This window comes from Canis lupus, chromosome 3, assembly GCF_048164855.1.
Source record: "Canis lupus baileyi chromosome 3, mCanLup2.hap1, whole genome shotgun sequence".
Classification (NCBI taxonomy): Eukaryota; Metazoa; Chordata; class Mammalia; order Carnivora; family Canidae; genus Canis; species Canis lupus.
This window is the reverse complement of record NC_132840.1, coordinates 84,720,223-84,745,615: the sequence shown is the minus strand read 5'-3', so window position 1 is coordinate 84,745,615 and position 25,393 is coordinate 84,720,223. Positions and strand designations below refer to the sequence as shown.

At 56.1% G+C, this 25,393-nt stretch overlaps 1 protein-coding gene across 1 annotated transcript; it reads right to left on the bottom strand.

Moving 5' to 3' along the window:
- Positions 1-24,569, bottom strand: ADAMTS15 (ADAM metallopeptidase with thrombospondin type 1 motif 15). The gene is made up of 8 exons (XM_072822729.1): positions 23,336-24,569; positions 13,419-13,551; positions 12,761-12,928; positions 12,258-12,541; positions 6,959-7,136; positions 5,727-5,908; positions 5,441-5,616; positions 1-3,111 (listed from the first exon to the last, which is right to left on the bottom strand). Exons 1-8 carry the CDS (start codon positions 24,290-24,292, stop codon positions 2,340-2,342), a joined length of 2,850 nt encoding a protein of 949 aa, XP_072678830.1. The 5' UTR covers positions 24,293-24,569; the 3' UTR covers positions 1-2,339.
- Positions 24,570-25,393: the final 824 nt, after the last annotated feature.

Sequence of the window (25,393 nt, the reverse complement as noted above, 5' to 3'; positions counted from 1 at the left end):
TTTTAAATACTTACGACTTTATTAGGAGCAGGCTGTTGTCCCCGCAGCAGCCAGCTCCCTGTATACACAGTATACACAGCCCAGCCAGTACCCAGGTCCTTCCGTCCTTCTGCAGCACGTGCAATGCAGAAGAACCAAACGCAAAGGGGGGGCTCCGTGAGTGACAGTTTCTAGTGCCTTCGGGAGCCAGGTCCCAGGCTGGGAACAACCAAGCCCCTCAGCTCACCCCAGCCCCGACTCCCGCACGGCGAGGCTCACAAGGCCGGACTCCTCCAATCAGTGCACACAGAGGGCAGAGGAGGCAGGGGGCTCCTGAGCCCAGGTCCTTAGTGGTCCGCACCCCGGTGGGGGGAGAAGCTTCTGGAGCCCCCTAGAATCCTCCTCCTCTTCCACAGACGTGAGATACCACCTTAACTTTTTATCCCATCACCAGAAACCTGTGCCTCGAGGCTTGTCTCTGCTCAGCCTTGGAGAACATGGTTGGATTAGCAAACTGGTCAAAGGTAACACAAACCTCCCAAGTTGTCTTGGTCATACTTCTTTTAAAAAGGGAAAAAAAAAAAAAAGGAAAAAGAAAACCATCACGACAGAAAAGAGCATGTGAGGCCCAGCTTGTGTCAGGAACAAGATAGGTTGTCCCTCCTTGAAACGATGCATAAAGCTGCTCTGCCAGGGGACCAGTCACCCCTACAGACAGCAGCTCCCCCCCACCCGTCCCCCGCCCCTTCCGCACAGCCCCGCGCCACCCTCTCCTCCCCGAGGATGGGTGCACCAAGCGCAGGGTGCAGTGCTATCGTCGCCTAGAGGGAGTCCCCAGCAGCCCCGGCGCCCTGGGCTCCTTCGGATGGTGCGGGTCCCACAGCGTCAGGCAGGCAGGCAGGAAGACTCGTCTCCGCTTCACTCTTCAGGGGTGACTGCAGCCCAGCCCCGACATGCGCACCCCTGGGCCCCGGTTGGACCACCATCCCCGAGGCTTGCCTGGATGGCTGGTTTGTGGATCCTGGCTAGTAGGGGAAGCCGAGTCAGAGGACTGACCCTCGTCCCCAGGGAAGACGCTGGAACAGCTGCGCCTCAAGAAATACCCTGCTTGACCAAAGGCTCTCAAACCCCAAAGCATCTTCCCACTTGCAGCTATAGAAACACCCTGGTTTCTATACCCCCAACATGCCTCCAAGATAGACGGGACGTCCCACTGATGGCTGCCAGGTGCCTCTGGGTCAGGGCATTGACTCTTGTGTCTCCTGACACCTGTCCCCAAGGCACCTGAAGAGCGAGATCCTGCCTTCCTATCCGGAGCCGCCGTGGGTGGCCGGGCGAGAGGGAGCCGGAAGCCAGGTGTCACACACTCGGCTTTGTGTCTGGGCAGCTCTGTCTACAGAGGACAACAGCCAGGTCTGCTGGGAGCACCAGGGTCACCACTGCCCCCGCGGAGGGACAAGTGTGGGTACCCAGAGAGCATAGCCTGAGGTAGCAAACAGTGAACCCCGTTATCCAACTGCAATGCCACGTGATGTGCCCAAAGCCAGACCACACGGAGCCATCCCGGTGAAGACCAACCTACAGGCCTGTGGATGTCCAGCACCGAGCCCTCCTGGGATCTCCATGGCCCTCTTAGCGGGGACAGGACTGGGGCCACTCGGAAGGTTCTCTGAGGCAACGCAGAGCCTAAGGCAGCAGCCCTCCCTATACCTGCCTCTCAGGAGGAAGAAGCCCTTGGAACCGGGGCCCCCTCCGCATCCCGGGGTGACAGTCCCCCACGGCTCAAGCCCAGCCCGGGTGACACAGAACCCTCCAGGTCACTCCTCAAACCCCCCGCTTCACCACCGAACCCATCCTCCCTTGGCTCTTTCCGTGTTGGCCCCATCCCTCCCGGAGAAGGCAGCAGGCTCCCTCCTGACTCCCGGGCCCAGAGGGCACGTCCGGGAAGGCCCCCGCCTGGCAGCCCGTAGGCCGCAGGGATAAGAGGTGGCTCCCGGGGGGGCGGGAGACCCCGGACCCCATCCCCGCCGGGGCCCGGCTCCAGTTACACCCAGTGGCCCACCAGCTGCGCCCACAGCCGCCACCCTTCTGTTACCAGGCCGCGGGGTCAGAGGGCAGGGGCCCAGGCAGCACCACGGAGACCCGCGTGTTGGACGCGCCGAGAGCCCGCGGCCCACCTGAGGCTGCCCGGCGGCCGCGGGGCTCTAAGCCCTTGCGGGCCGGGTCCCTGAAGTTCGGGCGGGCCCGGGCCTGCACCTGTCAGCCCCCCGCGGAGGCTGGGCCCGGGGGCCGGGCGTGAGGTAGACGGTGCCTCCCCGCCGGGCCAGGAGGGGGGCGCCCCGGCGGCCCCGGGGGCGCGGTCAGCACGGCCGGGCGGCGCAGAAGTCCAGCTCCTGGGGCTTGCGGCGCAGGTCGCAGCGGTCCCGGGCCAGCAGCCGCCCGCCGGGCCCCAGGCACTGGAGCGCCCGCCGCTTGAACCCGCGGCCGCAGCTCTTGGAGCAGGGCGACCAGGCCCCCGGCTGCCAGGAGGCGCAGGGCTCGCCGCAGGCCCTGGTGTCCGCGGGCCGGGGCGCGGGGCGGCAGGCGGAGGGCGGGCGCGGGCCCGCGGGCCCCCGACAGTCCACCGGGCGCCTCTGCAGGCCGCCGCCGCCGCAGCTGGCCGAGCAGGGCCCCCAGCCGCCCGCCACCCAGCGCCCGGCCGCCCGCGGGCCCTGCGGCTCCACCTGGTTGGAGAGGCCGGGCGCGCCGTCCAGCAGGCCCGGGGCCCCGCGGGGCTCGGCGGGCGCCCTGTCCTCCCGCGGCTCCTTGGGCAGGTAGAAGGAGTAGCGCACGCGGGGCGGCGTCATCTTGCCCACGGAGAGCACCTCCACGGTCAGGGGCTCCAGGATGGGCCGCGAGGCCTGCAGGCTCTCCACCGCCGTCCCGGTGCCGCTGTAGCGCAGCAGGCTGCCCTTCACCACCAGGTCCCGCTCCACGGCCGACACCACGAAGTGCCCGTTGAGCAGGTACTTGCCTTGGCTGTTCTTGAGCGCCAGGTAGTTGTCGTCGCCGATCAGGCCCTTGTAGCCACGCTGGCGGATGTCGATGCTCGAGGCGCCCGCGGGGATGGCCACCACGAAATTGTAGCCGTGCCTGGGGTGGGGAAGGGGGCTGCACCTTAGACACGGGGGGCCTGAGGCCCTGGTTCCCCTCTAACGTCAGAGCTGATGCCCCCTGCACGGGTCGCCAGGCCCGCAGAGCGCATCGACGCACCCCGCCCGGGTCAGGGGGCTCAAACAGGCTGCACGAGACCATCACACAGCACCTAAAGCCACCGACCCTGGCTGTACCGCCCCGTGACCTTTTGTTCAGTACGTTTACACTGGGGTGAATTATTTTTAAATAACAACATTTATGCATTTGAGAGGGAAAGAGCAAGAGCAGAGGGAGGGGCAGAGAGAGAGAGAGAATCTCAAGCCGACTCCCAACTGAGCTCAGAGTCCCAACACGGGGCTCGATCTCATGACTCGGACATCATGACCTGAGCTGAAACCAAGACTCCGGCTCTCAATCGACTGCGCCACCCGGGCGCCCCTGTACTGTGCTGAATTCTAAAGCAGAGGCTAAAGCACAGCTTTTGGAGCCAGGTCCACCCCCACCACTGGCCTAGCTGTTGGCCTTGGAGAAGACGGTTGCCTCACCTGTAAAATGGAGACCATGATCACACATCCCTCATTAAAGCACATAAAGCCTATGGCATGGCACCTGCCACCAGGTAAGCACTGTGAGGAGGATGAGGAGGAGGAGGAAGGACAGAAGGTAACTCTACAGGCCCTGAGACAAGGCTGGGGTGAGACGCAGTGAGACACACTGGCTGGGGTCAAGATCAAGCCTTGGCTTGAACACCAGCTCCCTGGTGGCTCAGGCAAATCAGTCTCTCTGGGTTCCTGTGTCCTCACCAATACAATGAGGGTTTCAAACCAGATGATTTCTAAGGCTCCTTCCAGCTCCACCAATCTATGAAGGGAGCGCCTGCCATTTAACCAGTGAAGCGAGTCTGGGAGTGTCTACCTTTAATTTTCCACTCGGCCTCCCCCTCAGATCCCTGCAAATGCCCTCCACTTGCAGTGCCCCAGTTCCCCAAAAAGCTGCCCCACTAGGGGCCCAGCAGAGGGCACTGTGTCCAGAGGGGGCAACAGAGACTCCTGGACAGCCACCTAGGCCTTGGACTCCCAAGTTCTCAGAGCCAATCATATCCCTGCTCGACTGAGACCTCAGGGGCTCTGCTTCTTCCAGAGCAAGGGTCAGGACTTTCCAAGGAGCACATTCCTCCTGAAAATAAAAGGGAATGTGCTGGACCTCAGAAAGCCAGGAGCCCCGGGCTGTGCAGGTGGAAATAAGAGAGGCCTAGAGACGTTCCTTCAGCTGAACCTGCACACATCTCCCAGGAAGGGGGGTCTCCCTCGGTCCTAGCCACTCACTCCACTGTTGATTGCCATTCTCACCTCAATCTCATCCCTGGTCAGGGCCTCAGCCTCAGTGAGACATTGTCTCCAGGCATGTTCTGTTTTGTGATCATCATCATGAACATCTAGTGAGCATTTATTATGCACCAAGTACAACGCTAGACACCTCACTTGGATTAATACCCTTAATCGTCACAACTGCACAACAGGAAATATACTCCTGTCATACCCACTGTATAAGTGAGGAAATGCAGAATTCCAGGGATTGTGCTGCATGCTACAGGGCATCCAGAAAATGGGGAACTGAGATTTGAACACAGGGTAGTCTTACTCTAGAACTCTAGCTACACCCTAATGACTCTCTATCCAGTGGTGGACTCCCCAAGCATTCATCTCTGCTGGATGGATGGATGGATGGATGGATGGATGGATGGATGGATGGATGGTTGGATGGATGGATGGGTGGATGGATGGATGGATGGATAGATGGATGGGTGGATGGATGGATGGATGGATAGATGAATGGATGAATGGATGGATGGATGGATGGATGGATGGATGATTGGATGGATGGATAGGTGGATGGATGGATGGATGGATGGATGGATGGATGGATGGATAGATAGGTGGATGGATGAATGGGTGGATGGATGGATAGATAGGTGGATGGGTGGGTGGGTGGATGGATGGATAGATAGATAGGTGGATGGGTGGATAGGTGGATGGATGGATAGATAGATAGGTGGATGGATGGATAGGTGGATGGATGGTTGGATAGATGGGTGGATGGATGGATGGATGGATGGATGGATGGATGGATAGGTGGATGGATGGATAGGTGGATGGATGGATGGATGGATGGATGGATGGATGGATGGATGGAAGAATATCAGTCACAGAAAAGTCCAGGTGGCCTCTACAGCAAGGGCACTGCCCATTTACCCTGGTCTAACCCCAGTTCCCACCCCTTGGGGGCAGCTCCACTCAGCCCTCCCGCTCCAGGTCCCAGAACTCACATGGGCTTGGTGAAGAGGCCTGTCACCTTCTTACAGCTCTTATTGTCACCCCCACACACCCCACACTTGTCGAATTTCTTCTTGGAGCCCAGGTTCCCGTCGCAGCCAGCCTTGATGCACTTGCCTTGGACACAGACCGAGGTGGAGTCAGGAGTACATGGCGTACCATCCACCACCTGCAGTGCCCCCAGGGGTTGGGGGTAGAAAAGGAGAGGGAGGCAGTTCAGCCGGATGCACCCCCACAAACTTTCTCTCTGCTTTGCTCCCCTGCCCCTCGCTCACTCACCTTGGGTGCCAACACATAGAAGTAGCCAGTGCCATTGGCTCGGCAGATGAGCTTGCACTTGTCCTGGGGAGAAACGCCAGAGTACTTGGGCACCCACGCCACGGCAAGGGTGAGCCGGTTGGTGCTATGGTTATAGCCATTGAAAGCCTCACACTGCTCCTCCCGGAAGCTCTTGCCGGAAGCTGAGGAGGGAGGAAGCACAGGCAGGAAGCTAAAGGAAGGGATGGTGAGGAAAGAAGGCAAAGGAGAGAGCCCTCCCCAGGGTGCTCTCACCCTCAGCCGAGTTATCTCATCCCCGACGCCCCTCCATCTCAAAGAACTAACGTAGGCCAGGACCAAAGGATGCAGGTCACAGACAATCCTGCATCCCCCCCACCCAGGGCACTGTGCACCCTCCACGGTAAGCTGGCCTTCAATTCCCTCTATAACAGGTACCCCCAAACAACTGGGGGCCATCAGACCTTTCAGGAATCTTTTGAAACTATTTTCAGAATGTTACTAAATGGACAAAATGAAGTATATAGGTTACAAACAATACCCACTATACAGATACACAACTATCAGTGTATGTTGAAATGTATTTGGGATATTTGCGCCTCCTTGTTCACCCATTACACGGCAAGATTCAATAATGAGTCTAATAACCACTGTCATTTTCAAGTAGCGGTGAGAATAAATGGCATTCTGAGAAATCCCAACAACTAAACCATCATGTGAAAATATCCGTGATTTCTACTGGCGACAGCCCCAGCTACGGCTACTAGTATTACAGTTTGTTGCCCAATTAAAAGAAATGAGGCATTTTAGATAGAAAGAGTGGTCAAAGATACTCGATCTCTAATTGAAGGAAATAAAACATCTTAAATCTTTTTAAAAAGGCGAATAACAACAGAGAGGCAATCTCCTTCCCACCCAAGTTCATGGACCCTGGCTAAAGAATCCCTGCTTATGGAGATGGGCCTGTGAGTACTTAACTAAGAGGCCATTCGTGTGTCATTCCCTTGGGCCACTTAGGGACCCAGCACCAGGAAGAAAACATCCCCCGCCCGAGAGGAGTGGGCAAGGAAGTAGTGATCCCAAGAGGCCTCTGCTCCTCTGCACTTCCAGACTTTGCCCTGGGGGAGAGAGCCTTGACTGCAGTAATCTGTGGCCAAGAAGTGGGGCGGGAGGGGGAGGGGGGGAGGGGGGGGCGGGGGCGGGGCGGTGGCAGGAAGAGGCTCTCCCCTCCTCACCTGAGCTGGGGCAGGGCTCCAGGTTGCAGGATCGGTATTTCACTCTCACTCCCTCGCAGTACTTGCCTCCGTTAGCGGGGGTGGGGTTGCTGCACTGCCTCCGGGCCAGCTGCACGCCCCCGCCGCAGGTGCGTGAGCAGGCGCCGTAGGGCTCCCACTTGGCCCAGGAGCCGTCCACCTGGGAGAAAGAGCCTGTCATGCTCCCGCAGGGCTTAGGGTGGGCACCCAACCCCTGCAGAGCGGCCAGGCAGCTGCAGCCCCCTCCACCCTGTCCCACCGCAAAATCCACCGTCTCACAAGGGAAAAATGATGGGCAAGGGGTCAGCATACGCAGCGCCCACGCAGCACCTCACCCCCATAATTAGCAAATGCCAACCGCATCCCGCTCTAAGGGAGGCCGCTCAGGAGAGGGGCCGCAGTGGGCTGTGGCGTCAGGTGGCCAAGCTCTGTCATAGCCTCTGCCCCCATGATATGGCAGGTCTTGAGCAAGCAGTAAAAGCTCCTGAAATCTCAGGTGCTTCACCTGCCAAAAATGGGGCAATGCTCAGGTGTGAGATCAGACGACGTTTAAATGATGCAACGTGTTCAAAAGCTCCTAGCACTGCGCTTACCACAGAGCCAGAGTTCAAAGTTCCTCCTCACCTATTGTTAGTGGAGTTACAAGAATCTCTAAATCTAAGGCAGAGGCAGCCCCCGGCCTTGCCAGAAAACCTCGTTGCCATAGATATCTGAGTATTTTTATTTGTAAATGTTCCACAATCCCGACTCTCCCCAGATCTTCAGCTCAATCATAGGCTGAACTTGAGACGGTTTCGCTGTCAGAGGCTCTAGTGTTTGTGCTCGGAGGAGGCGGAGATGGGAGACTACAAAGCAATCCTCCAACTCGATTTGGCTTCGGGGTGAATTATGCAGTGTGGGTTCATTTTTTCAGAGGGTGGAGAAGGGATCGAAAATGTCTAGTCTTCATTATGTTTTCCTCAGGATGCCAATAAAGCGCGTTTCCATCCCCTGAGCACGCATCGGTCGGGCCACGGAGGAAGCAGCCCAGTTGGACAAGCCTGGGATTAAAGTGCTGTCATACTTCATCCCCGCGTGGAGCTAATCAGGAGCTGGCTGCGTGTCGTCTGAATACAACGTACGCACACACGCAGCATGGTCCCTCTAGCTGCCCTTCTGAGGGATCGCTCCTGCCCCACTGTGTCAGCAGGTCTCTCGTCCCGTGAAAGAAACACTTAGCGACAGCCCTGCTTCCTCCTTCGACCGGCGCCCCACCTCATTCCAGCCTTTCATGTCCGAGGAGGACACGTCTACATGTGCTCCTTCCACCTCCCTCTTCAGTGCCTTGCAATATGGGTTTGGTGCCCATCACAGGGGGCAGCTGCTCGCTCAGAGGTCTGAGATGACCATCCCCACACTGCAAGAGTCTATGCTTAGACCTTGTTGTCACCAGTACTGTATCCCCGGCTTCTGGGGTGTTGTTGTTGCTGTCTTTAGCCTTTTAGCCTGGTCTCACTTCTTCCGACCGGTTCCTACAAAAAACATCCCACGGAAAACTCTCCTGCCCTGCTGTGTGCCATTCATTCACCCACTGTTTGTTGAATTCTTACTACACGTCTGGCACCACATGCAGCAAATCCCTGCCCTCAAAGGGACTGCATGCCATCAGAGGAAAATAAAAAGAAGCCTGTGCATATAGAATGTCACTAGAGGTTAAATGCAGGTGGGAGAGAGGGAGGTAGGGAGGGCCTTGGTGAGAAGAGCTGCTCTCGTTACAGGGGATCGTGGAGGCTTCGCTGCAGAGGTGATGGTTGTGCAAAGGCCTGAGGGAAGTACGTGAGGGAAGTGTGCAGATATGAGGGGAAAAGCATTCTAGGCAGAGGGAGGATTGCAAAGACGCTGCGGAGGGACGAGCCTGGAGTACTCCAGCATCACAAGAGCAAGAGAAGCAGGAGGTGAAGGCAGAGATAAGGCTCACCATCCCAAGCATGGAATAAAGCCCCTGAAGGGCTCTCTGAATACGTGGCATGACCTGACTGACGTTTTAAAGGATCTTTCTGGCTGCTATGGTGGGAACAGTCTGTGAGAAGGAAGGCCAGCAGCAAGGAGATCAGCGAGGGTGCAAGAGCAATAATTCAAGGAGGCTTGGTGCAGGGTGATAGCAGATGAAGATGGCAGAAAAATGGCTCAATTCTGGCTCTATTTTGAAGATAGAGTCAACAGGAATTACTGAAATATCGGATGGGCGGATGCAAGAGAAAGAGGGTTGGCACGAGCAATGGGAAGACGGAGTTGCTAAAGCAAGTTCAGGACAAGTGATCAGAAGCTCGGTCTTAGAGATGTCGTGTTTAGGATGCCTCTCAGTTCTCCGCATGGAGGCATCAGGATTCAGTGAGGCATGCAAGTCTGTAGTTCAGGACAGAGGTCTGGGCTGGAGATACAGATCTGGGGGACTTCAACCAATAAATGTAAATGGTACTCAAAGCCTTTGGTCTAGATGAATCCCCTAAGAGGTCAGTGTGGACGGCGACAAGGGCTAAGGACAGCGCCACGATGCCCAACACTGGAAAAGCAAGCGTATGAGGAAGACCCAGCGAATGGGGACCAGGGGGAGCAGCCAGTAAGAGAGGACGGAAACCAAGACACCGTGGAGCCTGTGTTCCCAGGGGGGAGAATAATCAGCTGTGTCAAATGGCGCTAACAGGTCAGGCAATATGAGGAACGGTAATCAATCACTGACTTCAGCGGTTGTAGAGGCCATTTGGCGACCTTAGTGAGAGTTATTTTTAGAGGAAGAGCAGGACTGAAAGCCAGACTGGAATGGGCTCCAGAGAAAAATGGCAAGCCGGGAACTGGAGAGAGCAATTTCATACCACTCTTTCCAGGAACTTTGTGGTCAAGGGAGTCAGAGAGATAGATTGTGATTTATGGAGAGGAAGTAGGATCAGGAGTTTTGTTTAAGGTGGGAGGAATTACAGCAAGTATGTATCCTGATAGGAATGATTCAACTCAAGCGAGGGGAAATCTGACACTGCAGAGAGACGGAGGCATTAAGGGAGCGCTTTCCTTGACTAGAAGGGATAGTATCCTAAGTGCAAGCCCAGGGGTGGGCCTCCGGTGAGAGCGTGGACAGCTCATCCATCGCAAAGGAGGCAAGGTGGAGACCGCAGGCACAGAAGCCGGGCGGACGGCGGATGTGGCAGTGGGAGTTCTCTTCTGATTACTTGATTGCTTCTTTTTTCCTGATGAGACAGGAAAAAAGGGCACTGGCAAAAGTGAGAATGAGGAGAAAGAATGGGTAACGGAGGAGGGAGGCGAAGGCGTGACGCGATCGTGTAGGACGTTGGGAGGGGGAGTGCAGTAAAGCTAATAAAATAGGATATGACGCCTGAGCAGCATTGAGCCCACCTACACAGTCAGGTCTCCAGTGAGACCACCGAGCACGGTCGCGTGTCTTCCTCCAGCCACACTCACCTACACTGGCGCGCTCGAATCGGTGGCAGGTGGATTCCACCAAGGCAGTGGCTTATCCCAGCGAGGACAGCAGAGAGAGGCAGGGGCGTGGGAGCCGTGAGTGAGGGAAGGAGGGACCTGAACTGGGGCCTGTGGAGTCGCAGCTCAAGAAGAAGGCTGGTGAGGGCGAGAGAAGAGCACGTGGGCCTGAAGAACTGCTGGGGCCCAAAACTAGGGGGCTGGACCGCAGGGCTTTGGTAGTCAGAGTGTGATTCCTGGGGGGCGGGGGGCAGGGAGGCTGCATGATAGTAAGATAAGCTTTGTGCCCTGACCCGGGCTGATTAGGGTGCTGTCCTCCGGGAAGGGCCAGAGTGGTGAAGGGATTGTCCAGAAGAGAGATGGGGACATAGTGGATTTTGCTGCTGATGGACTGTCTTTCCACACGCTCCTCCGATCACACTTCCTATATCCAATATCCTCCTGGGCAACGTCTTTATCCCCTAGACTCGTCTTCTGAAGAGAAGGAGCTGATGACGGCTGGCCTGTCCTCAGGACCTTCTAGTTTAAACCCGCCAGCCTGGTGGTCAAGGCAACCCCAGACTAGCCCTAAACCATGCCCCCAAAGATCCTTCCCATGGAGTCCCGGCCGGTCCACCTTTCCGGCTTGCCCCACCTCCCTGACTTTGCTCCATCTCTGCCTGATGAGATCATACTCGTCCCTCGAGACTCTTTCCAAATCCGACCTCCTCATCAAAGTTTGTTCAGACCTCTCTAATCACCATTAATCTCTCATCCCTTATGCTCCCATGACACGTTTTCACACTTCGGTCCTGACACAGAACACACACCTCTCTGTGTCTTGGCTCTCAGTGACATTTCGAGCTTCCCCACTAGACTGTGACCCCACTGAGACACGACCCAGGTTTTCTTTCTTTTTCCGACTACCTCACACAGTTCTCTAAATACAGTGGGCTGGTGCCCAATAAATGGCTAAAGGTTCAATTAAATATATGTTTCCAAAATCCAGAAAAGGATTTTACATACTTGTGTACCAAACCCAGCTCAGGGCAGCCTATAAAGTGCTGGCGAGCGCTTATTTATTATATTGCCTATTCGTACGTAACGCAGTCAGGCCCGTCTTGGCAGCCAAGGCAGGGGTGGGGGAGGGATCATCGTCACCGGGATCAAGGGACAGGATGGACTTCTTATTCCCATCTGACAAAGTCCCAAACCCTTTGCGACCCCAACCCCAGACCTGAAGGTTTTATTATATCCAGAGAACATGTGAGGTTTGGGATTTGTTCTTATTCAACTGTTATTCCTTTTTACCAGGAAAAAAAAAAAATAACACCTTTGCTCTATTATGGTTCAGCTTCAAAAAACAATCATGACAAAAACCAAAGCTGGGTTCAGGATGTAGCAAATCACTGCAGCTTGCCCAGGATCTGCTTCCTTTCAGGTCTGAGCCTGGTTCACCTCTGGCCCAGAGCTCCCGGGACACAAAACACGCTCAGAAACAGCTGATAAGGGAAGGCTGGAAGGAGCCAACAAATGAGGAATGTTGAATGTCTAGTGTTGGGCTTTGGGTTCTGGGCTCTTCCCCTGGTAGGATGAGGCCCAGAGCTCAGGGCTGGGCCCCCTGGCGCCCGCTGAGAGAAGGCTTCACCAAGTTCTCTGACCTACCATATATGTCTTGTCTCCAGTCTCAGAGTTAAGAAGGGGAGAGGACCACAGGCAGGGAAACAGAGGCACAGTACGCAGTGCACACAGCAAACCCATTCCCCCCGGAGGCCTCCAGGTGCACCCCCCGCATCCCAGCGGCCCCCCTGCGAAGCCCCAGCACACTCACCCTGTACTTATTAAGGTTATGTCTCTCCACGCAGGTCCCCTTGAGGCAGAACTTGCCGTCCCCGCAGCTGGTGCCATCTGCCCAGGGGAAGTGGCGGGTCTGACACACCATCTGCCCCTTCGCCTTTCCCGTGCACCACAGTTTGGTGCAGTACTGCATGTAGGGACAGGGCTTCGAGCCCACGCCAAAGGCCAGCTCGCACTGCTGGCTCAGGGTGTAGCTGGCACCCGGCAGGTCCTCAGGCAGGGAGATGGGCTTGCTGGGCGCGTCCAGGAGGCAGTCGCCTGCAGGGAGCCAAGGGCACTCGTGAGAAACCAGTTGAGAAAGGTGAGCTGTGGCTAGCCCAGAGTCTAACTGGTAGGGAGACGATGAAGCGAGGGCCAGTGGAATGGACCCCCTTGAGGGCCCGACTCTTTGGGGTCATGCACACCTTAGGTAACAGAGGACAGGTCCACTCACTCCAGTGACAGCCCCGCAATCCCTCCTCTGTCATCCTGGCTTACCATGCCCACTGTCCAGGAAGTCGGTGATGATGGCAGCGCTGCAGGCCGACCAGGGGTTGGCCCGGTCAATCTGGATGAGTGTTGGGGACATCATGTGGTTGGCTCGGAGTTTCCCAAACACCTCCTCACACACTTTCACATTGTCATGGGGCATGTTGAACACGTGGCCTGCGGGGTGAGGCAAGAGGACTCAGAGGGCAGAAGGATGCGGGCTATGCAGTTTGCAGAGGAGGGGGGATCAGCCGGGGGAGCGAGAGAGCCCGTGTCAGCGCTTTTCAGGCTGGTCATTTCCACCCAGTGACAGACTGCTTTGCAAATGTCAAGATGGTGTTCTTGTGTTCTCTGTCCTGTCCATCAGGCTGCAGGGCTCAGTGAGGACAGCAGTGCATTTAAAATATTTTCCCCTCAGTGCCTAATTGATGAGATACTCTGCTGAGTCAGACAATACCGCTGGCCAACTGGGCTGGGGCAATTGGAAAAAATAAAACAAAGCCATTGCTAAGACAGACTCTGACCCTAAGAAAGGATCCCTAAGGCTTCAGGACGTGAGGAAGCAAAGACAAATGTCTATCCCTTGCTCAAAGCACCCAGTACAGACCCGGAAAGACCCTCGAGGGTCACTCTCCTCCCTCCACCCAAGAGCCCCCTCTAGCCTTACCCAGCTCATGGGCAGTGGTGAAGGCTGATGGAAGCCCATCATCCTCGATCACAGAACAACTTCTCTTGGGGTCGCACATAGTGCCCACATCAGCCATGCCCAGCGTGTCACAGGTGGTGGCCCCACACAGGTCCTGCCAGGGTGGGGGGAGAAGCAGAAGCCAGCCAGAAATTAGTGACAGGTACAGAAGGGACCTGAAGGAAAGTAAAGGCATCCTATGGGATGTTCAGCTCACCCCCATTCCCAGCTGAACCAAGACCTTCCTAGCCAGGTCCTTTCTCCCAGGGGGTTGCAGGGCTATTCATGGAATCAACCCGGGCTGAGCAGGGAGGGCTCAGGAAGAAAGCCCTGTGGCTCTGCGAGAAGATTCAACCCAAATCCTACTCGGAGATCCTGTGGGAAGATACTAGGAGGTACGGAATTAAACCCACAAGGCCATTGCTTTATACAGAGGCGGATTTCCAAAGCAGAAAACGGTGGGTTCCACAGCTGGGTGAGGTTCTGGTCATGGCTTACTGAAGCAGGTAGGGGCGGAAGGCAAGTGTGTTCCTCATCCAGAGTCAGCCCTGAGCAGTCTCAGTCCTCGCTGAGCGACTGTCTTTGGACAACCATGAATTAAACTCAGATTCTCAGCCAAAAAGGGTCACGGGCCAAGGACCCACCCAAGCCAGAGATGTGGCCTCCTTGGGCTGGGAGGAGGCTGAGTCAGGTGGTTACAAGCTCCTACCCAGACATAGCTCAACTGGCTGCAGAAGCTCAAGGGGGCCACCGGCTCAGCGGCCGCTAGGAAGAAAAAATAAACTAAATGGATGGCCACATAAGACAGTCCCTCTTTTTGGCATTAAAACTCAACTTACAGCAGAAGCTAGGACTTCCTGCAACAACCCCGATGGGAAGCACTTCCAGGAAAGTGCAAGGGCAAAATGGGGTACTGGGGGTGGATATCTCAATGAACTTATTGACTATTATGGGCCAGCAATGCACCTAGGTACATACCTTAAGAGCCCAGGGGTTAGAAATGGGAGAAGAAACTCATCACAATAGAGAAAACACTGCTGAATCGGTGATACTGTTATTCTCTTCATTACATCCTTGCCTTTCTTTATACTTAACGAGCAACTGCTCTACGTATCATCTCACTCAATCCCCACGACAGTGTCAGAAGGCAGATATATTATCATACGTATTTGTCAAAGGTGAAAACTGAGGCTCATGCTCATAGTTAATCATGGTGATGATTTATTAAATGCTGACATCATGTGCGGTCTCTGCATGCATGACCTTGTTTCATCCTCGCAACATCCCACTGGAAGAACGACTGCTATTATCACCTTCCACAGACAAGGAAGCTGAAGCTCAGAGAGGTCCAAGTCGTGGAGCAGAAACATGCACTGGGGTCCGTAGGACTGGGTATCAGCACTCTTTCCACCGCGTCACAGCTGATTGCTCAGCAGCTCCTAAGTCAACTATCCAGAGAAAGAGCTGTGTGTGTTCTCCGTGGGAGCCAAGGTGTTCCCATAAACACACCCAGAGCTGTTCTCAAGTTCAGTTCTCTTTAGGGCTCTGCGCACGTGTGTGTGCATGCACATGCTGACACGGGGGGAAGGGGGAGCAGCAGAGTTAGTGGGGGCCGGGGGCAGCGGAGGAAAAGTGGTCATAGTACACAAAATCAGCAAAATTTAATCCAGGGCATTCAAAAGTTTACCACCTGAGCAGTCAAACTTGGCTTCCCACGGTCAGGTGATAGTCACACCTCCTAATGAGTTAACAGTTTCTCTGGCCAAAGAACTGAGAGGGCGATCAGACTCCAGAGTACATGGGTCAACGAGGAGCAAGGCGCGCCCTGCCTTCACCTGCTGTCCTTGCTCGTGTGTGGCACGTCTGCCCCTTCTGGGAACCCTCGGGGTGAACCTCAAATTCCCTCTCTTGCAAATACTCCTCCTCCCTCTCCAAAGGCTCACTCTTCCAGAAAGTTCTCCTTCCCCCTAGAGTTCTCTGAAACCTAGAAGAGAACTGCTATCAAAACTTGGGGGGGGGGGGGGTAGTTCACCTGACAAGCACTTTAGAGAATATGACTAGAGGAGGGGGACTGGGTCACACAGATCAGCCTGTGAATGGAGGGAAGGGAGGTAGGAGACAAAGAGGGAAGGAATGGAGGTTTGCACGGGGGTAGGGGGCAGAGGGTGAGGGAACTGGGCCCATGTGTCCCTGGACACTGCAGTATAGCATCCCCACTAAGGCAGGAATCTCTGAAAACTCTCGTCTGGTGGTCACAGCCCATAGATCCCGTAGGACAAACCATGACACTGTCCTGGGGCCACCATGTGCACTCACTGCCGGCTTTGTGTAGGAGAAGGGGCCTAAGAACCAAGAAGCCTAGATTCTGGTCCTGGACCCACCACCAAGTAGATGTGCGACTTTGGGCAGGCCACTTTTTTTTTCTGGGCCTCCGTTTCCTCCTCCAGAGAAGGGCCAGTTCTCAACCAGAACCCAGACTGGACCAGTGCCTTCAGCCTCTGCTCCCACCCGGATCCCAGAGTGCTCAGCCCCATCTGGCCCTCTAGGTTATAAAGGAACACACAGAATAATATACTTTTAGAATGGAAAGAGCCCTAAGGATGATCTTGTCTACTAACCCATGAAACTAACTCCCAGAAAAGGGAAGGTCACCCACGTGGACACTCAGAACCCTCGCCCTTGCCCCATTCAGCAGAAATGGTTAGACCAGATCGACAGCTCAGCCTGGCCTGGAAGCAGCCACTGGACCTCCACTGCCCAGCAGCCCGCCTCTGCCGCTGGCAGGTCCATAAAGCCAGAAACCTCCTTCCTCTCGGGGAGGGTGGATTCTCTGGAGTGAAGACATGCAGCTGCAGGCCCTTCCTGGCCAGGAGCAACCTGTTCTTTCCATCAAGAAATCCCGGTTTCCCTGGATCAAACGAGAGGAACAAGGAAGGAGCCCGCATATTTCCTGAGGGTCAGGGTGTAGCCGAGAGGAGCCGGCCTGCAGTAACCAGTGTCTTCACCGTGGGAAGATGCAGCTGTTTGGGGTCAGAGGCTCAGCGTGTCCCTCTTCCCCCAGTCAGGGACTCAAATGAAGAATCACTGGACCTCAGTTCTTTGAACGCCTACAGGCGGGTGTGCGGGGCAAGGCAGTGCCTCATTTGCGGCCCTGCATGTCTCCACCCTTCTGGAATGAACTCAGATGCACTCAAATTGCTTTAACCTCTTCAGCTCAGGCACTTGTCTCCAGAAATAGAAACAGTTCTGGTTCCTCCTGCCTGGAGGGTGTAGGCACTTCCCACCCAACCCCTACCTGCCTCACTATTTCTGGTAATTTGCCCCTTCTCCATGAAGCTGCGGCGGCTTTTCCAGACGACCCAAGAATCAGCTTGGCCACGAACCTAGTCCTCTCAGATTAGTGTTTTCCAACCGTCCCTTTTCATAAAATAATTTAGGATTGGAGCCACAATTTGAGAGCGAGCAAGCAAGAAAGGAAGCACCTCACAGTGGTCCGATCCACATTCACCCTGCTTGCTCCCTCCACGCCCCACCATGACTCCCCACGGCCCCCCCTTCCCTTCTCCTCTCATCTCCCCTGCCATGTACCAAAATGCTCAGATTTTCCAGCAGGACAGGGTGGAGGACACACAAAAATCAAGCACGTTGACTTTTTTCTTTTTAATGTAGGATACGTGTTCTCATGTAGCCAACCTCCTACTCATAATGAACTCCTAGGCCTGTGGGCCAAGATCATCTTCACGGCCACACCATAGCATCCAAGTCTCATATTCATACAGCGTCAGAGCCACCCTCTCATTCTGCAGATGGGGAAACCAGAGCTCGTGGACTAATATTGCTCACCCAAGGCCACACAGCTATTAACCAAAAAAATGGGGAACTGAACCCCATGTCTTTAGACACCAAGGCCAGCAGCAGTGGTCTTTGGTCTGAACCGTAGCACGCTAGTTAGGATATCATAATTACCAGTGAAAACCACCCTGCATTAGTATTAAGACTGTACCTTTAACTTGTTTCCCATCTGAATCTCTGTCATGCATCACTGTATTTCCTTGTCCAACCCCAAATCCACTTCTGTTTGTAATCCCCAAGCAGGGGAGGGCCTCGCTTTGCTAGGAGAAAAAAAAAAAAAAATCTAGCAATTCTGGGTGTCTGGGCAATGTGACTAAGAATACCTGGTGAAGAAAAGAACACACCCTGGTCACATCCATAAGCAGGTTCAGTTTTCACCAGAATATAAATTCCTCAAGACGTTCAAGATGTATTGAGGTAACCAAGACAAGAATTACCTCAATGAGGAAGAAGAGAAATCCGAAGCTCACCAGAAGACCAAGATTCCTCCAGAAATCATCAGTGCAAGAGAGGATACATACCTAACATAAGGTTAGGAGGTAACAGTGGCTGAGTTACTACTCTGTGCCCAACACTGTTCTAACAGCTTTCCTGTATTAGCTCACTGAATCCTCACAAAGCTTCATGAGAGAGATGCCACTATTAGATCCCATTTTACAGATGAGGCTCAGGGAAGGTAAGTTACCAGCACTGGGTCAGTGAGCCCAAAGTTAGACAGAAAGGGAGGGGCAGAGTGAAGGTGGAAATACAGAAGCACAGCCCCAGAGCTGAATGCTCCCCTTGCTTTGGTACTGCTTCCAGTGGAGATGCACCTCACGCATGGAAAGGCTGGGCAAACTCAGGATGGCAAGACTGTCCACCCCATACTCTCAGCCCCCAAAGCACAGGTTGGCCACTGAGTGGGGAGAGGCTTGCGAGGGGCTGGCAGAGAGGAGAATGGCAGGAGTAAGTGCCCAGAACACTCCTAGAGCAATGTCTGCACCCGCTTCCCGGTTGAGCAAGCTCCTGGCTCCTTGCCCCACACCTGCATTGACACACTGACCTGGCCCTGCCGTGCGCCATGTCTGCTGGCTCCTCGCTGGGGCCTCTCCTTCCTCCAGGGCAAAGACCGATGGCAAAGAGCCAAGAAGAAATGCCAGAAGAACCTAAGACTCCCTCTCCCAGCCCTACAGCCTGACAGCTGAAAATGCTGGATTAATGATCCCCGGGAAGGGAGGCGAACTACCTCAGCACCCAGGGCCATGGGCAGTCCTTTCGCTACCGTCGGTGCCTTCCTCCCATGAATACATACTGAACAGCAGCAGCCTGCAGGGGCCCACTGGAGGAGCTACAAAGATGTGAAAAGGTCTTGCTCAAAGGAGTTTACAAGTCAGTGGGAATGGCGAGCCCTGAGTCCATGGTTTCCACGCAAAAACAGACAAGTATGAAGTATCCCGCAAGTACAATGCTTTGAAACAGGGCTATCCTAAAGGTAAGTTCTGGCAAGGGACCTGTAGGTAATTCTTCAACAAGAGCAAACATGTGCTGAGTGACCACTAAGGTGGTGACGACCGTAGCTGCCGTTAACTGGGTGCCTATTCTGGAACACTCGCTGACTTCTCCTTGACACTGCCTTTAAGTTCAGTACCACTGTCATCATCACTATCCTCCTATGGATAATGATGGAAAGTGGAGTTCGAATGGCTGATCCATTCAATGTCCATTGGTGAAAGTCAAGTGCCAGGCCTGAAACCCAGCTCCGCCTGACTCCAAGCCTGTGTTCCTTCCGTGGTGCCATAAGACCAACGCCAGGCACGAGGCAAGGTGCAGGGGGCGGGGGTAAGTGCCAAGAGTGATACAAACACCTACCAAGAAGTTCAAAGGTAAGAAAGAGCAAGACCAAAGGAGGGTGAAAGCCTCATTTGCCTTCCTGACTAAGCCAGCGCTGAAGAAAAAGAGAGAGAAAAAGATTCTGGTGCACGTGCCTCGCGGTGTTTATAGCAGCGTTATCTACGACAGCCAAATTACGGAAAGAGTCCAAGTGTCCATCGACTGATAAAGAAGATGCGTATGTACCTATAAGGGAATATTACTCAGTCATCCAAAAGATCGAAATCTTGCCGTTTGCGCCAATGCGGATGGAGCGACCGACTATTATGAAATGTCAGCCAGAGAAAGGCAAATACCATATGATTTCACTCATATGTGGAATTTAAGAAGCAAGACAAACTATCATAGGGGAGAAAGGGGGAGAGGCAAAGCAAGAAACAGCCCCTTAACTATAAAGAACAAACTGATAGTTACCAGAGGGGAGGCAGGTGAGGCCGCATCTTAGGACCTGTACCTCCACACCCCAGGACGATACCCGGAAATAATAGATGCTCCCCTAAGTTTTAAAAAGTAGAACCAATTCACAAAGGTTAGTCCACCACAAAGTTACCCAAACAGCAGAGGGATCAGAGGTAAAGAGAGAGAAGACAGAGGGAAGTGCAGTCCTACTACGTCCCAGCCCCAAATACCCTGCCCCTGCTCCCCATGGCAACAAAAAGCCATAGAAACTTTTCTTCTCGTAGAAATGAATGTCCACCCAGCAAGACTGGCTCTAATTCTCTGCAGATCCTGGTTCCGATCCCGTGCTGACCTCACCCTGCTGTTATGAGTCTGGAGACTGATTGCTTTGCAAAATCAGATGTGCACTCCTTCTCCAGGAACATGAACTTAATCTGAATCTTTAAGCAAACTCCTCAGATTGTCAAAATACTTGTTGTATGATCAATCTTTTTTTTTTTTTCTCCTTTGCACACAGTAAAGGCTCCTCCCTGGGTCGTGTCTTCCCAGTGTTTTGATTTCAACACCCCACGCCCCTCCCTCTGCCTGCCAAGAGGCCAGCAGTGTCTCCCCCTAGCCTGGCCCAGCCCTGCCTTCAGGCACAGCATCTCTGGCGGTGGGTGGCAGGGGAGCTCTGCTGCCTGCCAGTCCTGACGCTCCTACCCTTCCCCCTTCAGGGACCCGGCACTTGGAGCTCCAGAAGAGCTGCTCTCGCCTCTCCCTCGCAGGAGGAAATACAGCCTGACCGAGCCTGACCCTTTCCCACTTCTTCATCCCTGTCAAAACCACAACAAGAGTATATCAGTCAGAAAGAGTCACTAGCCATTTTCCAGAATTTTCGGGGGGTGGGGAGACAAAGGAACGGGTGACTAGAGATGTCTGACAGTTTGACGTTATAGACAAGAGGTGATTAACAAAATAAGCACATTTCTAAAAACTTCATATCCAAACTATATACAGTTGACCCTTGATCAATATGAGGGTTAGGGGCCCTGGCCCCCATGCGGTCAAAAATCCACATACAAACTTTTGACTCCCCAAAAACTTAAACTAGAAATACTCTACGGTAGACCAGAAGCCTTACCGATCGCACTTGATTAACACGTATCTTGTATGCTCTACGTACTATATACTGCATTCTTAAATAAAGTACGCTAGAGAAAATAAAATGTTGTTGAGAAAATCAAAAGAAGAAATACATTTAGAGTGCTGTACTGTATTGGAAAAAGTCTACATATAAGCGGACCCCTGCAATTCCAACCCATGTTGTTCAAGAGTCGACTGCATATATTGATCTTCATAGAAATAACTATGTAGTTTATACACATGTATGTTATATATAATATATATATATATTCTGATTTTAGTTTGAAAAAGCATTGACTACACCAACATCATAATAATCTAGGAAGCTCCTATCTGATTTAAAGGACCACCACCAACCCTTACAAAGTAAAGCGAAAGTTCCTCTCCTGTTGGAGGATAGCCGGAGACTCCTCCAGGATCGCGGAGACCACATCTGCCTCTGTCGACAGAGCAGCTGCACACTCAGTTCTCATCACATACTGTACCTTCCCCAGGAGAATTTAGGAATGAGCAGTTCCTAAGACCCTGAGAATGCAGCAGGCCCTGAAGTCTGTACTGGCAAGGAGGAGAGAGGAAGAGAGAAAGAGAGAGAATGAGATTTACCCTAAAGCATAAAGCACATACCTGGATGTTGGTCCTGCCACCACAGCCTCCCCACTTTCTGGCTTCGCCCTCTAGACGCCTAAGAGAAAGACAGCTTCTAAAAGTCACATCTTGCACGTCACTGCTTCTGACCCAAGTGGTCATGCATCTTGTACCCATTATGCATGGTTAACATAGCCCCTCTGGGTCCAGCACACACCACTGGCAAACAGAAGCTGTCATGCTGCTCGATTGCTTCTTCTTCAAAAGGCGAACCCTTCTGATGGTGTGACCCATATTCCCAGCAGGAGTCCTCTTTCTTAGGGCTGATTCCAAAAGTCAGCCTAGCCACCAAGCGGCAGAGATGGAAGTCTGTTACCCTAGAAGCAGAGAGTGACCTCCACAGGGGCATCCCAGGTAGCAGATGGGCCGACAGCTGCTTTGCCCATTAAGATATCCTGTTCTTGGCCTTTGCTTTTTTTTTTTTTTTTTTTTCTTTTTTTTTGCAATCTGACCGCCGAGTTGGTCTGTATGCAGAGGTGGAAGCCACCTCCTCTGCAGTTTCCCCATGACTCAGGCAGTGTGTGCAGGGGCTGGGCAATGGCAGCTCTACAGACCTCAGTTGGAAGAATGAGTGCAAGGAAACAGACTCAGGCCAAAGACCTCCCTAGAGAAACCAGGTGGTGGGAGGAGAAGGCTGGGAAAGGAGGAAGTTCAATTCCAGGAGGGGACAAGCAGTGCCAAATGGGTTAGTGTGGAAGACTTCAGCTCCAGAAAAGTGTATGCCAGTGGAGCTCTGAGTGGCCTTCGGAGAGAGTGGAGAGGAGAGAGCCCCACGGGCAACCAAGGACTCTGGGCCATCCCTGGAATGACATGGTTGTGATAATAACAAAACAAGAGCACGGCACAGATTCGAGTTGCAACCCCCAAAATCAGAGGAAGCAAGTCACTTGGATGCCCGTCTTCCTCTCCAAGTCCCCATCCACGAATCTGAGAAAGTTCAAGAATCCGAAAACGTCACAGCACCCAATCACTCCAATATCTAGGTACGTGAAGGCTCCTAGCCCCATAGCAGGGGGCAGAGCTGCCTCTGGGATCTGACCATCTTTCCCAATACCCAATACTCAGTATCCTTCCACCCCCGCCCGTGGGGTCTCCAGGTGCTCCTTGCTAAGCTCACACCACTTTGCACGCTGTCCGGGTGGGGGGTGGGCAGAAGCTGGAACCCTACAGTGAAGCGTGGCCACCGGCAGTTGCAGCGCGCTGCTGTCACGGGCAAGCTTGCCGGCTGTGCTCCAGAGCCCACATCAAGGCGAACGGGTCACCCTGGGCCAACAAGGAAATAGGAAAATGGGGGGATCTTCCCCAACTCAGCTCCAAGTGAAGCGACTCGAAACTCCAAGCGCCCAACAGGTGCTCTACCTCTACCTCGACTGCCTGTTCCGAACGGCCTGGAATCCCCTCAAGGAGAAGCGGGCCGGCCCAGGAAGGTATCCATCCCCCCACTCCCACCCCACCCCACCCCACCCTCCCGGGACTGGAGACTGTCCTTCTCACTCCAACCACCAAACATCCCGAATGATTCCCTCCATCCCAGGGCAGGCTCCGCAGGCCCGGCCGCAGGGTAAGGGGAGCCAGGCTCTGGCCCGGGATGCCTGCGGGACCCTCCAGTTTTACGAGAGGGGCGGGGAGCCACCCGGGAAGGCCCGCTGGGACCCCGCCAACGCCATCCTCGGAGCGCCTCCTGTCTGCCACCGAGGCGCACTGCGGCTGCGGGCCGGCCGCGTCCTGGGCTCGGGGCCTGGGCGCCCGGCCGGGGAGGCGCTGATTGGCCAGGCGGGGCGCACCCCTCCCGCGGCGCCGTCCGCCCGCCCACGTGCAGCCCGCGGCCCGCGCGCCCGAGCGCCACGGAGCCCGGGGGCGCGCGGTCCCTGGCAGGTCCGACGCGGGGGTCGGAAGGGAGCACCAGCATGCCAGCTTGGGGTCACCTGCCTGCCCTCCAGGGGCGTCTGGAGAGCTAAGGGCGGCGGCCCCACGGCCACGGGGTCCACGGAGGCGCCAGGCCGACTCACCTGCCTGGTGAAGAGGATGGCCGTGTCCCAGTACTCCGGGTGCTTGTCGCTCACTTTGTTCAGCTTTTTCTGCCAGGCGCAGAAGTTGCGCAGCGTCAGGGCCGCGTTGCCCGTGACCTTGGGCCCCGCGTCGCGGTCGCCGAGAAGCAGCACCTTGACCACGACGACGTTGATGGGGTTGAGGATGCTCGGATGGCGGTAGAGGCGCGCCGCCGTGGCCAGCAGCGTCAGCAGGTAGTGCTCCAGGTCGGCGCCGTGGAACTTGACCATGGACTCGTCCGCCACCACCAGCGTCTCCACGTAGCGCGGGATGGACACGAAGCGCTTGGCGCGCCCGGACCTCCGCCGGCTGCGACCCTCCCCGAAGCCGGGCCCCCGCGGCTTGTACGGGTCCAGCGCCCGCAGGATGGCGGGGTTCCAGCCCGAGGCCACCCCGCAGCGAGAGGTGGGGTCCCCGGGGGGCCCGCCCGGGGCGCCCCGGCGCCGGAGGAGGTGTGCGCCCTGGCCGTTGCGCGGCGCCGCCTGCGCGCTGGCGTTGGGGAGCGGGCTGAGGACATACTCGGCGCCCCTGTAGCCGAACGCGCCGCGGAGCCCCCCGCACAGGCTCACCGCGGCGAACGAGTCCGGCTCGCCGTTCACGTCCCCGGAGTAGAAGCAGCGCCGCAGGTCCGGGGAGCCCGCGGCCAGCGCCGGCAGGCGGACGCCCAGGCGCTCCGTGGCGAGGGCGGGCGCCAGGAACCGGGCATCCGGCGTCAGGTGGAGGTAAAAGTCCTCCCGGAACGCTGTGATCTGCAAAATGAGCCCCTGCTCCCCGGGGTCCTCGGCGCCCCCCCGGTAGTAGTGGCGGCCGTTGATGTCCGGGTCCAGGCGGATGGGGACCACCACCTCCTGCTCGGGCTCCGAGCCGCCCGCGGGCCCCCCGGCCAGAGCCAGGCTCAGGATGCCCAGCAGGAGCATGGCTCCGGGCAGCGCACGGCGGCGCGCTCGGCAGGCTCGGCCCGGCTCGTGGCGGCGCGCACCCGGGAACCGGCGCTCCGGGGCCGCCCGCGGCTTCCAGGAGGCCGAGCGCGGGCAGGGAGCTCCTCCCGGAGCGGGGCGCGCGGCCTCCTACCTGCGCCTTCCGGAGCGAGGCGCGCCCCGCGGCTTCAGCAAGTGCAAGGACGGAGACCGCGGCGGGGACCCGGCGGGAGGTGCGGGGCCGTCGTTCCGCCGCAGCCGCCGGCGACGCCGCGGACCGGGCGCTGGGCGAGCCTATTAAAGGCCCCCTCCTCTGTGGCCTGCCCAGTCCGCGCCCCTCCTCCCTCCCCTCCCCGCTCCCCGAGCCTGCAGCCCCGCGAGCTCCAGGGGCCACCGGGCCCGCCTCCTGCGCGGATGGAGCCACTCGGCGGGGAGGGAGTGGCGTCGAGGCGGGAGGCGGGCGGCGGGCGGCGGGCGGCGGGGGGAGGCGTGGGCTGGCTGCAGGCACCGCGCTCCGGGCCGCGCGTCCTGCCCCAGCCCCCCCAGCCCCCCCCGCCCCCCGTCGGTTCCTTCTGTCCCGACCCGCGTGCGTGCGTCTGCTTCCTGGTCCTACCCTTTCTCCCAGCCAGGCAGGGTCCGAGGTTGGGAATGAAGCCTCCCCCCTGCCCACCCCACCCCCCCCCCCAGCCGCCTGGTCCCTCCCCTTGCAGCACCCCTGCTGCTCCTGCTGCTGCTACTGCTTCATCGCAGTGTCCCCTAAAAGACCCAGAACCCAGAACCGCCCCTGTACAAGCCCCGTCGTTGGAAGGGCAAACTTCCAGGAACAACGGAGAAACCTCCTCGAACCCAGGCCTGTGGAGGCCCCGCTGTCGGCCCCGGCGCAGGGGCGCCCTGAGTGGCTGGTGCAGGGCGTTAAATTTTCAGGGACTTGGGCAGTCAGTCCCTCCCCACTCGGGGACCTCACAACAGGAGCTTGAGACAGGTCCCAGTGGGAGGACTTGCACCACCACATGGGCAACTGCTATCACCCAGGAGCTGGGAAGGAAAGAGAACCGTTGGCCCAGCACCAACGCCTGGAGGGGATGTGGAGAAAGAGGTTGT